General features: G+C 50.2%; 1 protein-coding gene across 17 annotated transcripts in view; it reads left to right on the forward strand.

The window, feature by feature from the left end:
- Positions 1-15,986, forward strand: part of ZNF618 (zinc finger protein 618) — a 205,093-nt gene that overhangs the window by 110,446 nt on the left and 78,661 nt on the right. For 16 of the 17 annotated variants that reach the window (XM_070795336.1, XM_019966777.2, XM_019966780.2 and 13 more), the window contains exon 2: positions 1,077-1,120. In XM_070795336.1, coding sequence (XP_070651437.1) covers positions 1,077-1,120 — 44 coding nt within the window. The other variant, XM_070795330.1, reaches the window with a different exon arrangement.

Below are 15,986 nucleotides of genomic sequence, written 5' to 3' on the forward strand. Positions count from 1 at the left end.
ATTTGCAACCCTGAATTTCAAAAAGCTTGGAAACGAAAAGATGTTTTCTAACTGGTGAGGTGACAGAACGTGACCAGAAGGGGGAGCGGCTAGGTGCCGGCTTCATGTCACCCATGTGCTGACTGCATGTGTTTCACTACAGAAATGTCAACCTGCTTGAGCACAGGGTGCTCCCCAGACCCTTCCAGGGTTGTTGCAAAATATAGAACACATGCAACATATTACCATTCTAAAATTGGAAAGATTCTGAATTTGGAAACACATGTGCACTTGAGTTTTGAACTTGCATTATTCCAACTGTGGTTACTATTATCATAAATGTTCCCCCAAAGCTGGGCCATGCATCTCCAACTAGGGGTGTTGGAGAACCCATGGCCTTAGTTTTTCCCATGTCCATGGCCTTAGCATTGAGGTCTGCCCAGCATGGGCCTAGGTGTCACTGGGATCGCTGGGTATTTGTCACTCACTCCTCATGAGACTTCAGGCAACTCCCTTCTCTTCTAGGGCCTTAGTCTCTCCATCTGAACCAGAATTTCATGATTTCTGAAGATTTCATTTGGTTAGCCTTATCTCCCCACCTCCCACCCCCCAAATAAAAGCGATTACAAACCAGCATTCTCTTGCCTCCCTGTGCTTGCAGGGTTGGGGGACAGCCTGTTTTAACATAATAAGATTTTCCCCCTCCAGTCGGTAGGAATAAATCTGCGGCTACTGTTTTATTGGAAATCCCAGCTGAAAATAAAAATGGTGCAATTCAATCTCAGATTTAGCTGGTTACTTACTTTTCACTGAGTCCCAGGAGCTCTGTGGTTGCTGGGTTTATGTTGGCAGTGGGTGCTCGGCTGGATTTAAAGGGCCAAGCAGATTGGTGTTGGAGGGTGGGGTCGGGGGATGGCTGTCCTGACCTCCTCTTGCCACTGGGGGCAGATTTTTCCAGCCTGGAGGAATGGAGCAGGGGATGGTGGCCCGCTCACCCCTCTGAAAGCTGGTGTTTGAGTGGGAGCTTGGTAGGGTACAGTGGGTAGCCTCTGTGTCTTCCTCTTGGCTGATGTAGGTGTTCTGGATTTCCTTCGCAGGCTGACGGAGCCAGTGCAGCTGGAAGGAAAAGCGCGGCAAGCAGGTATGCCCCCCTCCCTTGCCCTCTGCCGCACTCCCCTTTCCTTCATCCCTGGTCGCTTGGCTAACAACCACCTCTGTCTGGTCATCACCTACCACCTGAAAGAATGGATGGTCCAGGCCAGCCCCCTTTGCTGAGAAGTAGCCATACTTCCCTGGAGGACATGGAGCTGTGAGTAACACTTCCCAGCCCTCCTGGTGCCCTCTGTGGGCACCTGTGACTGGAATCTAAGGATGACTCAATGCTGAACTGGCCTTGGCTGCTCAAGTTAGCGGAGACTTGGGGGTGAGGTGCAAGACTGGGCAGGAGGACCTGGGGTTGAATCCCATCTCGACTGCCTCATCGTGAACTCCAAGGGTGCCCAGGCTAGTCTGGAATTCATTGGCCTGACTTCGGTCCTGTGCTCCTCCCCTAAGCCCGTCCCTCCAAATCAGGAGGGTGGAATAGTCTGCTTAGCCAGACCTCACCCTTGGAGCTGGCAGGGGATGGCGGAAGGGTGGTCCCCAAAGGAGAGCGGGAATGTTGTGACCGAAGATAGGGGGAAAGCAACCCTGGACAGGCCCGTGGAGTAGACGTCTACCACCAGGGGTGCTGGCAGACACTCACTTGCTATAAACGTCGGTGCTGTTCCATTGGATAGAGCAGCTGGGGTGGCCAGATGACCTTTGTTTAGGGCATTGATGGCAAGAAGAAGGCAAGGGACAGCCTAGAGAGAAGGCTTCCCAGGCCACATCCACAAAATGTAGGACAGGCTCTAGGATTACCTACCTACTGGAGCTGGGTGTGCCAAGCACAGGAGTATGCCCTTCAGCTCATGGAACACTGGTTCTTTAAATGTTAATAGATTTTTATGGGGTTGGGGGAAGGGTTCTTTGGCCAAATAATTTGAAGAATGGCGAGTCAAAGTCCGCAGATTTCTTTGCTGTGGAACTTTCCAAAGCATTTCACGTGCTAGGGTGCTTGCTTGAGAGCATCGGAGAGAGAGAGAGGAGAATGACATGTTTCTCAAACTTACTTAACTGTGGCATGCTTTTATTGAAGTCTGTCTCCTGGAGCTAGTGTTCCTTGTAATGTGCTTTGGGAAACCATGGGAGAAGAAGGGGAGGGTGCTCAGCTCTGTGTTTCAGGGAGATCACCCTGGCCCCCATTTGCAGGATGGATTGGAGACGGCTCGAAAGGAGGCATTGACACCAGGCTGGAGATCAGTGTAACCCACCCAAGCCAGCATGGCCTGGCTTCCACCCACCTCCCTGGTCTTCTCGTATGTCTCCTCCTTGCTCAGTCTGTTTTAGCTACCCTGACCCTCTAACTCTGTAAACCAGGGGTTGCCCATCTTTACCTATAAAGGGTCAGATAGCCCTTCACACTCCACAGGCCACAGGTCACTGTGGCACCTCTGCCAGCATAATCCAGAAACTGCCACAGATGACACGTAAATCACGAGTGCCCATAGTTTGCCAGCTCCTGGCCTGAGAGTCTTTGCAACCGCTGTTCCTCTGCCTGGGATGCTCTTCTCCCCACTCTTTCCATGACCCTTTCACCCTCTAGGTCCCAACCCCATCCTCCCCTCTGAGACGCCTTCTCTGAGCCCCTCCAGCCCCACCTGTGGCCTGTGTCGCTTGTGGCCTGTTTCGCTCTTCACTTACTCCTCGTATTTGTGTGCTTTTCTCTGCTTCTCAAGTGCCAGCTCCAGAGGCTCAGTGAGTGTTTATGGGATGGGTACCCTGAATGAGGTGGGAGAAGCTGGGATAGTGTAGGGGCAGGGAGTGCGGGTTAGATTGAAGGGCTGAACAGTTGAGCTTGGGCTTGGAGATCCAGACAGTGACTCATGTAGCCAGTGGCTGCCCAGTGCCCTTGTATTTCTCTCCTGGGCCCCTGAGATGAGAATCTTGTGTAAGAACAGTGTATGAGGCTATGGCTTGTGGGGTAGCGAGAGTCCCTAGACTGCCAGTGCCTGGACATGCTTCCTAGATCTGAATGTCAGGACTGAAAGGGGCCTTGGGCTTTGTCTAGTCACTCCCTTCACTGAACACATGGGGAGAAGAGACCCTGCTCAGGGTCATGTGCTGAGTGAGTGGCAGTATCAGGCCTTGGCCCTCCCTAAGCTGGTGCTCTGTCCACTTATTGATTCTGTACTCAAGTGAGGGTCTAGCCAGCTGCCCCCACCGCCCTCTCTTGTTCATTGAACACCTGCTAGGTTAGACCCAGTACTCTGTGCTATGGACTCAGATGGATTAGATGCTAATTTATCCATCCAACAGACATTTGGGCACCTGCTCCATGGCAGGCACCATTCAAAGTGCTGGGTCTGCAACAGTGAACACATTTCCCTTCTTTCCTCATCGCTTGTATGTATGTGTGGCCCTTGCCCTCACTCTCTAATGCACGGATCTCTCCCAGGCCACCGTCTCTGCCTAGCGACCTGAGAACAGCAGATGGGTTTCCCCACAGTGCTCACAGGTGCCTGAAGCTCTATATTGTGTCTTATCGGCCCAAGGCTGTAGTGAGTGCTGAGATCAGCTAGAGATGCCTGGCCTGGTCAGGGGAGGCGGGAGGTGGCCTGTGTGCCGTCTGTTTGCTCTCCCTGATTAACCTATATCTGCATACACTTAGTGATGGAGCCCCCTGTGACTACCACAGTGCCAGAGCATACACCAGAAAGAGTCAGCCCAGACCTTACTGCATGACTTGCGATGCAGAGAAAAAAATTCTAAAAATAACTACCATTTAGTCAGGCTCTGAGCTAAGTGATTTACATTTATTAAACAATGTAATCTTTATGAGGCTTCCCTGGTAGCTCAGCTTGTAAAGAATCTGCATGCAATGCAGGAGACCCTGTGGCTCGATTCCTGGTTTGGGAAGATCTCCTGGAGAAGAGATAGTCTATACCCACTCCAGTATTCTTGGGCTTCCCTGGTGGCTCAGAGGGTAAAGAATCTGCCTGCAATGAGGGAGACCTGCGTTTGATCCCTGGGTCGGGAAGATCCCCTGGAAGAGGGAATGGCTACCCACTCCAGTGCTGTCGCCTGGAGAATCCCATGGACAGAGGAGCCTGGCGGGCTATAGTCCATGGGGTTGCAAAGACTCAGACACGACTGAGCAACTAAACACAGCACAGCCCGTAATCTTTATCACGGTTCTGTGAAGGATGATCTTATTATTCCCACTTTACTACCAAAGCTGCCGAGGCCCAGAGAGGTATGTACACAGTTGGAAGTGAGCGGCACAGCCAGGGTCCTACCCGGGTCTGACTCTTCTGACGCAGATGCCTCACCACCATGCCCTCCTGCTGCTGTAGGAAGTGATCAATTTACCGAGTTTAGAGGAGCCTGTGAGGGGACCAGGGCTGGGCCGTCGGCTGGAGTCTTGTCCAGAAGGTGGGGCCTCAGAAGGAGTTTATATTGATTCTGTCATTAAAGCTAATAGAGCATCTTTGAAAGACCAGAGCAGTGTTATTGTCGAGTGACCCAGCAATCAGTGTGAGAAGTGAGTTCTGCATTAAATGTCCAGAGAACATTAACATACCCCTAAGCTGATGCCGCTGGTGAATTTGACTCTTGGACAGAGGAGCCTGGTGGGCTACAGTCCATGGGGTTTCAAAGATAGTCAGGCATGACTGAGCCCAGATATTGGGTTAGATTGGCCAGATGGGGTTAAGAGTCTTGGATGCTTTGTGGAGCATTAGACTCATGCAGTCCCGGCTTCAGATGAAGAGACTAAAGCCCGAGGCTCCCTGAAGTCAAGAGTGAGGCTGGATGGTCCTGGTTGGGACTGACCTTGAAGGACCTGTGACTCTCTGACCTCCGCTCCAAGCTGTGCCATGCACGCTGTGTTATCACACCAGGGTCTGCTTTCGTCCCAGCGCCTTCCTTTTGGCCCAGAACACCTCATGTTGTTCCTTCTCCAGAGGGTCTCTGGCTAAACCCCAAAAGCAGCAGCATGGGCTGCTAAGGAATTAGTGTTAAATTGAGGGGGACAAGGAGAGGTGGTGTTTCTGATCCTAGGAGACGACTGCCGGTGGTTTGGTTTACTTCCCTGTAACCCAGCCTGGGTCGGTTTTACAAGACCAGTGATCTCAGCACTTGAGGTTAATGCTAACCTGGTGTGCAGGTTACAGATCACGTAGCCCAGTGCATTTAAACCTCATTTATTCTAAGAGGCGTGGAGGGCTATGGGGCCTTAACTGTAGAAAATTCTAACATTCTGAATGGAGTTTTCATAGTCAAATAAATGTAGCTTCAGCCTTGCTGTAATGAAGAATTAGGGCCCCCTTTTTTCTGTCAGTTGAAGGTTTTTAGTGTTGGAAGGACTTTGTCGATAATCTGGTCCAGCCCTTTCATCTGGAGATAAGGCAGGCCAGGGATAGAGGCGGTGAGGGACTCGTTTGTTTGCCATGTGTACCAGTTGCCTAACAAGTGATCCAGGCCGTATAGACAGGGAGACTGGGGTGGAGGAGAAGGTGATAAGACCAAGGCTCATTCATTCATTCCACAAACACTTACTGAGTGCCTGCTAAGTACTAGGGTCTGACCCTGGTGCTGTAAATACAGTGGCAAACAAAACAGAAATCCCTGGTCTTGTGGAGCTCACATTCTTGTGGGAATGGAGGAGATATAAATACTGAAACTACATCGCCTGTCATATGGTAAGAAGTGCTTTGGGGGAAGGGCAGAGAGGGAGATTGGGAAAGGCAGAAGGAGTATTGCATCAACAAGAAGGTGATGTTTGAACAGAGATTTGAAGGAAATGAGGGACTGAGTCAAGCGGTCATTTGGGGAAGTGCATTCTAGGCAGAGAGGACAGTAGGTGCAAAGGCCCTGGGCAGAAGTGCGCATAATGTGTTGGAGCAACCACAGGGAGACTGACATGGCTCACAGGGCCTTGGGGACTTTTGTCAGGACTTTGGCCTTTACCCTGTGTGAAATGGGGAACCATTGGGGGTTTTGAGCAGAGGAGTGACATGATTTGGTTTTAAAAGGATCATTCTGTCTGCCAGAAGAATAAACTGCAAGGGGCAAGATGTTAAAGAGGTACTGCCAAAAGCTCAGGACAGGCAGGACCTTAGACAGTAGGCTTGGAGGGGAGTGTCTGAAAGGCCATGTTTTTCAGGCCTGAGGAATTCGTTTCAGCACAGCATTTTGTGAGTCCTGCATTCAAAATGCACAGCCTTCTGCTTGGTCCTGGGAGAGCCCCAGAGTGGAACAGGATGGTCCCTGTGGCTCCCACTTTGCATGCCTGGTCTGTGGGGCATCTCACTCACCCCCTCTCTGAGCCCACACTGCCTGGGTTCAGATCCTGGCACCACCTACTGTCTGGTTGTATGACCTTAGGCTAGTTACCTGACCTCAGTTTCCTCATCTGTAAAATGGGGAGTTATATTCATACTGCCCTCATAGTGGTGTGGATGAGGATCAGGTGCACTAATGATGGTATGTAGGGACTTCCCTGGTGGTCCAGTGGCTAAGACCCCATGCTCCTAATGCCGGGGGCCTGAGTTTGATCCCTGGTCGGGGAAACAGATCCCACATGCCGCAGCTAAAAGATGCTGCATGCCACAACTTAAAAAGAAAAAAGATCCTGTATGCCGCAAGAAAGCCCTGGCACAGGCAAATAATTTTTTTTTTAAGTGGCATTATACCTTAGCCCAATGCCTGGCCTGTAGTAGATTTTCGGTAAATGCTTGTTTTTATTGCCACCGTCACTGCAGTGCTGGATTCCATTCCCAGGAGGAGGGGACAGTGGGTGGCAGTTGACTTCTCATAGAGCCTGGACATCAGAGGGAGCCTGGAGGTGGGGATGACTGTGGGTGTGGAACTTGGGTTTGAGGGCCCACCATGATCCACTTCCTGTGTCCTGCAGTTTGTGTATCTCAAGTGACCCTCCAGGGTCCCTCTGAGGCACCAGTTGGCATCTCTCCTTCTCACAGGGCCTGAGAAATAGACTTGTTCATGGTCAACCAAATAATCAGATGGCTTTGGGCCTCACTGGGTCTTGTCCTTTAAGCCAAGGCCCGCCCCCCGCCACCCCCCACCATGGACAGTTAAATCTCATAAGCACATGTGTATGGATGTGTAATTGTTTTCAAATAATAGCTTCTTTTTATTTAGCATTTTTGGCTTTCGGCAGGAAAATTAAAGTAGCCCTGAACAAATTAACCTTATTTGCCCCAAATTCTGTAGTACCAGTAGGCCTGATGCTGGTCAGTGACCAGGATGGTATTAGCAGAATGAATTATATGAGAACCAGCTCTGGGTATGTGTTAGTCAGGTGCCATCTTTATCCTGGGGGCTTCCCTGGTGGCTCAGATGGTAAAGCGTCTGTCTGCAATGTGGGAGACCCAGGTTCGATCCCTGTGTGGGGAAGATTCCCTGGAGAAGGAAATGGCAACCCACTCCAGAATCCTTGCCTGGAGAATCCTATGGACAGAGGAGCCTGGTCGGCTCCAGTCCATGGGGTCACAGAGTTGTAAACGACTGAGCGACTTCACTTTCACTTTTCAGTCTTTGTCTTGACTGTAGGTTTCTGATCCTGTAATTAGAACTCATTTGATTTCCAGAAATGTGTGTTCTCACCTTACTAAACTTGGGACCAGGGTTTGGCTATAAAAATCATAAATTGCAGGTTGGCTGTAAGGGTTCATCTACTTCCTCCAAGGGGGCTCCTTGCTTTTCTGGTGGGCAGAGTTCACTGTGCTTAATCAGTTACTGTTAACTGCACAAATAAGGCAGATGCAGGAAAATTCAGACATCCTTAGGATTGTCCTCTGGAGATGGCCACAGAAATGCAAACTACAAGTCATATGTATCAAAAATGGTGAATCCTTTTTCCAAATGGCCCTGTGGTTCTCAAGCTTGGAGTGGCCCAGCAATGGGAAGTGATTGGGGTCTCTCGGGAACCCGGACTCTTTCTAACCACCCAGCTCGAGTTTCCCACCTGTGCTCCTTGAGCATATTTAAGAAAGTTCTCATGAAGCTGCAGTTGCCAGTACAGAGCATCTGGAAGTCTTGTCTTGTCCTGAAGAAACTCAGTCTTGAGAATGGAACCAGGATGATATGACTGGGTTGCTTCTCAAAAAACTCCCCCTGTTTTAAAATTTATTTGATGGTGCCAGGTCTTAGTTGTGGCAACTGGGATCTAGTTCCCTGACCAGGGACCGAACCTGGGCCCCCTGCATTGGGAGTACGGAGTCTAAGCCCCTGGATCGCCAGGGAAGTCCCTCGAGCCCTTTAATGACAAAAGCCCTCAGTCTGAGAAAGCAACCCTGGAGACGTCCGCAGCCTTGCTGTTTATATCGTTCTCCTCACCCTCGGCTTCCGCCGCCTCCAGGTTTCACGCAAACCACGATGGTTAAGAGCGTGGGCACATCACACCCACCACCCTGATCACACCACCTTCCCTGTGAGCCTGTCCACATGTGTGCCCACCCCTCCCTCCTCTTCACTGCAGATGTGTGCAGGGGCCCCTACCCTCCATTCCTTTGGTTTTCGCAGGGGCCCCTACCCTCCATTCCTTTGGTTTTCACAGGGGCTAAGCATTCCTCTCCTACCTTCAGTTATGAGTTCTCCACCTGTGACCTAAGAGTTCCCCTTTTCCACAGTTGGACCACACTTTTCGTGTTTTGCCTGACAAGCACTTGGTAGAGACAGGAGAAGAGAACTAACAGCTACTGAGCCCCACTAGGTGTCTGGTGCCGTGCTGGGCACCTTATGAACATCTCTGTGCTTTAATCTTCTAAATAACCCTTCGAGGTTAGTGCTTACACATCAGGAAAGAGAGGTGTGTACAGGTTAGGAAGCTTGGCAACAGCCCGCACACCTAGTTTATCATCTTCAAACGCCTTGGGGAGACTGGATTGTGTATTGAGGAGTCTCGTTTGTGTATCCGGGGGCAGCACACCTCTGGACAGTGAGGGACCGGGCTTGGGTGTTCATAGTAGGGCGCATGGATGGAGCTGGCTATGCATTCCAGATCCCAGACAAGGTCATCAGCTGATCTGGTGGGTGGAGAGCAGAGGGGTGGAGGCCAGATGTAGTGCCAGGATGGGGCAAGCACGGTGGAGGGACAGCAGAGCTTTCTAAGCAGCTGGGCAGCTCCTGGCATCAGTTGTCAAGGTGGGCAGGAGAGAAGGGGTGCGGTCCTGTCGGGAGGCCTCTTTACATTTCATGCCAAGGTGAATGGCCAGGGGTGTTGGGCATCAGTGATCGAGGCTAAGTCACAACCTCGGTAGGAAGTAACGTTGATGGGAGAGGGGTGTAGTCTCTGTTTATACAGCCAGTGTGAGAGCCTAGGTGTAGCCTTACTCTTCAGGTTGAGTCACCTGCTCCCCGGGGTCTGTGTAGGACACCATGGGTGCCCTGGAAGGTACAGGACAGTGGACATAGGCTCCTATGTGGCCTCCCCTTCCCCACCTGCCGTCGAGGGCATTCTAAGTGGGTGAGAATTCCTGAGTCTGCAGAGTCCCAAAAGTCATGTAGGGAGAGTCATAGCAAGGCGGGTCTTTAGAGAGCAGTGCTCATTGCTAGCTGATATGTGTCATACCGTGGACCGACCCATTGGAAAACACAGTCAGCGCCTCTGTGTAAGATACTGTTAATAGCAACTCTTATTACTGACCTGGGCCAACCTTCCATGTGCCATGACTCCCTTGAAAGAAGCTTCCAGCTTTCCCCGGAGGGCCCCACCTGCTAAATGTTGGAGTTTGTGACTTGACAGCCGTTGCTCAAGACTCCTGCTCTTCTCTATTTTAAGTTTAAATTAACCAGGGAATTAACTCTTAATATTTAAGTCTTCACGCTGTCTTTCCGAGCTGCGGTATTACCCAGCGTTGTGGCTGACTGACAGCCATACATTGAAGAAAATTAAGTGCCTAAAAATTAATTCAGACTAATGATATATTTATGCATTGTAGGATATTTTGAATTTCTAGACTGTTAAGAGTTGTTTAATAGGTTAATAGTTTTTAATCTATTAATCTAATCTTTCCTACTTGACTATTTATTAAAATATTTCAGTGATTCATGACAGAAGTGGATAATTCTGAGGGTTATTAAGGCGTGGGTGATGCCGTGAAGATGTGGATCACGGGTGGAATAGTAAATATAGCTGCCTCAGTACTGGGGTTTGCAGCAACTGGGGTTTTGCTGTAGGTTCTTTCTCTTTTGACCCTTCCAGGTTCGTAGTGAAGCTGTGACCTTTATCCTCATGATTTCTGTTCTTGTGGCTGAAAACAGGAAACTTTTTACATTCAAAGGACAAGTGTGAACACATCCACCCTTCTGGGGCACATCAAGGAGAGCTGAAGGTCAGCGCCGAACAGAGCCCACGCACCTTTCTCTGTGGCAGAGATGGGCCCTCCATTTCTTTGTTTTCTTGCATTTCCGTGTTTTCTGTTTTTAGTGTTGAGCATGTGCCTGTTTGGCCAAGATACTAAGGATACGGTAGGAGACAAGGAAATGCACATGTTCCCCATCTCTTGGAGCTTCCGGTCATTCAGTCTTGTATTTCTTCATTCAACAAGGGTTTTTATTATTTTCTCTAGGAAAAAAAAAAAACAGAAATCATCCAGATGATATTTTAAAAAAGTCCAAGGATTGGAGTCAGACAGACCTGGTTGAATCCTGCTTCTGTCACTAGAAAGCTGTGTGACCATGAGAAAGTCACTCTGTTTCTCTGATCCTCGGTTTTTTTTATTTGTGAAACAAAATGACCTGCCGCGTAAGGCATTGTGAAGAGCAAGGAGGTGGTACTTGCGTATGGCCTGCAGCAGCGCCTGGCCCCCTGGCCCCTGCTAGACGCCTGGTGTGTCCTGGCTGCCCTGTGATTGTATCATTGCATCAGCATCTCCTCCACTCCGCATGCTGGCGTTCTTACATCTGGCTGTTTACTGCTTGCATCATTGCTGACATCTGCCAGGGTCCAGGCACAGGGGTACAGAAAGCAGTGGGGTAGAGCCACAGGGAACTGGCAGTGAGACTCGGACCCAGACCCTGTTAGAAGCAGAGTGGGTATTCCCAGAGCCACTGGTCTGAGGCTGCAGGCTCCTTTGTGGGTATCACCCTGAGACTTCAGTGCCCTACCCCTGCCCAATGGCCTGAATCAGCCAATGAAAGATATAAGAGTGCCCCTGCATCTTCAGGGGCTGGTGTCAATTTGTAATACCAGATCATCACCCTGTCCACCTTGAACTTGCATGTTATATCAGTTCAGTTCAGTTGCTCAGTCGTGTCCGACTCTTTGCGACCCCATGAACAGCAGCACTCCAGGCCTCCCTGTCCATCACCAACTCCCGGAGTCTACCCAAACCCATGTCCATCAAGTCGGTGATGCAATCCAACCGTCTCATCCTCTGTCATCCCCTTCTCCTCCTGCATCAGGGTCTTTTCAAATGAGTCAGCGCTTCACATCAGGTGGCCAAAGTATTGGAGCTTCAGCTTCAGCATCAGTCCTTCCAATGAATATCCAGGACTGATTTCCTTTATCAATAGTATCTCAAAACTGGAGGGAAAAAAAAAGTCATGGTGTCAGAGCATTGCTAAGGCTGCCCTGTTGACATTTCAGAAAGTAAGAAGAGCTTGTTGCATTCAAGAAAATTTCCACCGGAAAGGATGAAGATAAGACTGACAATTCAGGAAGAAGCTTCACTTATTCAGAACTTTGGCTCCAATGAAACATCTCCAGCTCGTGTTCTCCCGAGGGCCAGATGGGTGGGACGTTGCTGCCTTCAGTTTTGGGTGTCAGCTGAAGCAGTCCAGACATCGACAGTTCTTTTGAGGGGTGGGGAGAGGGAGACGCCTCAAAGGCCACGTTGCATTGACCTTTGCAAGGTTCATTCTTGGCTCCTTAGGTGAGCAGGTGTTGACTGATCACCTCGCCCATACCAGGCAGCACTTCGAGTGACAGCCAACTGAGGAGATAGGGTCCGTGTCCTCTTGTAGCTCTCGTTCTAGCTGGGGAGACATTGAAGAGGACGAGCAGTAACGAGTGTTAAATGAGTGCAGGGGAAATACTGAGCAGAACACGTAGGGCAGGGAAGGGATGTGGATGTTTGAGTGAAGACCTGGAGGAGGGGAGAACCGGCCAGGGGCATCTGGGGACCGGGAGAGTATTCAGAAAGAGCGAAGAGCAGATGCAAAGGCTTGAGGCAGGAGCCTACCTCACCTGCTCAGGGGACAGGGAGGAGGCTTCTGTGGCCCCCCGGGGAGGAAACAGGAGGGACAGGGTTAGTAGATGAAGTCAATGGGCACTTGAGGCATGTCTCAGAGCCCTGAGGGTTGAAGCAAGGACTCTGGCTACTACTCTGGGTGAGATTCAGAACCGTAAGTGGGTTTTGAGCCAAGGAATGATGTGAGCTGGCCCGGCCAGGATAGGAACAGGGAGACGGGCTGTGAGAATATTACAGCAAGACAAGAGAGAGGGGGAAGGCAGCTTGATGAGAGTGGTGCCGGTGGGCTGGTAAGCAGTGGTCGGCTTCTGGACATGTTCTGAAGGTGGGGTTGATAGGATCTGCGGGTAGACTGATGAGTAGGGAGTGCGAGGGAAGAGACGGATGGTCCCAGAGTGGTGGAATTGTACTAACCGAAATGGACAAGACTGCCGTTAACTGATGACTGTGTCCTTGGCTGCAGGGTTTAGCTGGAAGAGTACTGGGATTGGAGTCAGGAGAATTTCCTGACTTGGGGGAAGGGCCACAGCCGCAGCTCAGTTTGGACCTGTAAACAGGGTTGCCTGCCTGTTAGGCATCCAGGTGGAGGTGTCCACCGGGCAGTTGTTCAGGCAGGTCTGGAGCTCAGGGAGAGGTCCAGGCTAGAGATAGGATTTGCAGTTCATCATCACATAGTTCATATGTAAAAGCATGAATCTAGGTGCAATCATGCGGGAAGTGAGTATGAAGAGGCTTTCCAACTTATCCTTGGGACAGGTTGACATGGAAAGGTTGGTTGGTGAAGAGGAATCCCCAGAAGAAACAGGAGTGGCTAGAAGGTGAGAGGCCCACGGGAAGGCCCAGAGCATAGTGAGCAAAGAGTTGGAGGAGAAGAGAGGGGAGCTCGTTAAAGGCTGCCGATAGAGTTGAATTCAGTCAGGACCGAGTAGGAACTGTTGGACCTAGGAGCCTGGAGGTCCTGGGAGGCCTGGGAAAGAACTGCTCTGGTGGAATGGGGGTGGAGGGCAGGAACCTCACTGGACCTGGAAAGCATTGCTGAGGAGGAGCCTCCCAATATCTGCAGATAATGGTCATTTGTGCTCCAATTATTGGTAGGTGGGCAGCTGGGTAGAACCGGAAGACTAGGTCAGTGGTCAGCCTATGCAGCAGGGTACACACGGCCCCTGACATCATGGCTGGATGTGTGTTAATTCATTTAACACCGCATGCATTCATAGAGAGTGTTGTGTTTAAGTGCAGCTTGAGGCCAGTTAACCCTCTTTCATAATGAGTGGAGTCTTTTAATGAGGTTTTATTCTAGAGAGAGTTAACCAAGTCATTACTTACACCCTGTGATTAGAGATCCCTCCCCACCAGCTTTAGCATTATTTCAGTGGCCAAAGTACCAGAGGAAATAAGCAGTGGCCTTTGGTGAAGGTGGAGTGGCCCTGAGGCTGAGCCTTGCAGCAGAGACAGGAGACATGCACACCTGTGGGGCAGAGGTCTGGCCTCCACCAGGGCCTTAGACATCTCAGACTCCAGCTCACTCATCATCAGATGGGAAAACTGACTCGAGTAGGGGCAGGACAGAAGTCCAGTGTGCTGAGGACTTCTCATGACCCCTGAGACTTGCTAGAGTTTTAAGTGCTAGCGTTTGTGGTGGGATGATGTAGAAACTCCACCCAGAAGGAACTTTGGTTGACTCCTGGGCATCTGGCATCGCTGGGACTCTTCCTTCAACATGGCCAGAAATGGCATTTGTCTCTGGGCCTCCAGTCCACTGAGAAGTTGTTTGGTGGCTCTCTCGCAGGGCTCAGTGGGAACGACTCTAGGACAGAGTTGCAATAATTGTTCTCAGATTCATTGCTGGAGGTTGTGTGTCCTTGGGCACACCGTTCATTATACATCGTGTTGATGAGTCTGTCCTGTGCAGCACGCCCCAGGCGGGGGCTGGATGTGGAGTGGGGAGGGACAGATATGGGCCCAGCCCTCTGCTCTGGCTCCCTGTCTGGCCACAGGGCGCTCGTGAGCGCCAGATGTGATGGGGTGGATATGAGCAGCGAACCATCTGCTAAGACCCAGAGGAAGCGGTTTGTTTCTGAAACCTCCCTGGACAGGCGTGTGGGCGCATTGACTGACCAGATCAGACCCGGCCATGGGGATGAGTAAGAACAAAGCAAAAGAAAACTTTGGGACTGACGGAAGCCATGGGTTTGCAAAGTTAACTGCTTTGGGGCTGTGTCTTCTTATTTAGTCACGTGTAGTGTGTTAGTTTGGAGAAGGAAATGGCAACCCACTCCAGTATTCTTGCCTGGAGAATCCCAGGGACGGGGGAGCCTGGTGGGCTGCTGTCTGTGGGGTCGCACAGAGTCGGACACGACTGAAGTGACTCAGCAGCAGCAGCAGCAGCAGCAGTGTATTAGTTTCCTGTAGCTGCTGTAACAAATACAACAAACTGAGTAGCTTAATACAAGAGAAATTCGATCTCTCACTGTTCTGGAGGCCAGAAGTCTGAAACCAGGTCTACACCAGGGTCACACACCGTCTGGAGGTTCTGGGGGCAGATCTACTCTGCCTCTCCAACTTCAGGTGGCTGCAGCATCCCTTGGCTTGTGGCCACATCTGTCCAATCTGTGGTTCTCCTGCCTTCTCATCTTCTCTGTATTGTCCCCTCTTCTGTCTGCCAGATCCCACCTGTGTCTCTGATAAGGGCACTTGTTATTGCACGTAGAGCCCACCCAGAGAATCCAGGACAGTCTTGTCTCAAGATCCTGAAATGAATTACATCTGCAAAGAGCCCTCTCCCAAATGAGTTCACATTCACAGATTCCGGGGATTAGGTCATGGGTCTATCTTTTGGCTTCCCCAGTGACTCAGGCAGTAAAGAATCTGCCTGCAGCAGGAGACCTGGGTTTGATCCTTGAATTGGGCTATCCACTCCAGTATTCTTGCCTAGAGAGTCCCATGCACAGAGGAGCCTGGCAGGCTACAGTCCACGGGGTCACAAAGAATGGGACACCACTGAACAACTAACCCTTTCTATCTTTTGGAGGGGCCACCATTTACCCATTCCCCACTACCACCCCCCCCCACCACCACCACTAAAAGCAAAGTTGTAGGTATCAGAGACAGATAAAGTGGTGTTCCTGGAGGCCTACGCACCACCACCCTTGTAATTCAGGCCCCATGGTTGCTTTTGGGCCATCACTCTGGAACCCCTAGGCCTTCAAGGATCACACTTTGAGAACCTTCACCTTAGTGAAAGGCCAGGTCCCTTAGGGGATTCCTTGGGTAGGGACCTGCTTGGTTTGGCTCCTATCCTGGCATTCTGGCCTGAGCTAGTGACCACAGACAGCATGTACTTACTGAGAAATATCCTTTTAGTGCCTGACTTTAGATTTTATGTTGAAGTGTGACTCGGGTTAAATATAAAATTCATAGCATATCTTGAGCAACTATTTTGTAGTTATCTATATATAAATCTATTTTACAGCGACACAAATAGAATAGATTATGGAGTGTCAGCATGTAGATGGATTCCAAGTGCTTTTTCACTAATATACCTAATGATTCGTGCTGAGAATATCCAAGGGCTCCACTGTACATTTAAATGGATATAATTAAAATAATGAGCTCTATTTTAAAAAATGATATATGAAAAAAAATTTTTAAAGAAGTTTGAAAGAGCTGCACCACTAATTCAAAGTGATATAAGGACTTCTGCAATTC

This window comes from Bos indicus, chromosome 8, assembly GCF_029378745.1.
Source record: "Bos indicus isolate NIAB-ARS_2022 breed Sahiwal x Tharparkar chromosome 8, NIAB-ARS_B.indTharparkar_mat_pri_1.0, whole genome shotgun sequence".
Classification (NCBI taxonomy): Eukaryota; Metazoa; Chordata; class Mammalia; order Artiodactyla; family Bovidae; genus Bos; species Bos indicus.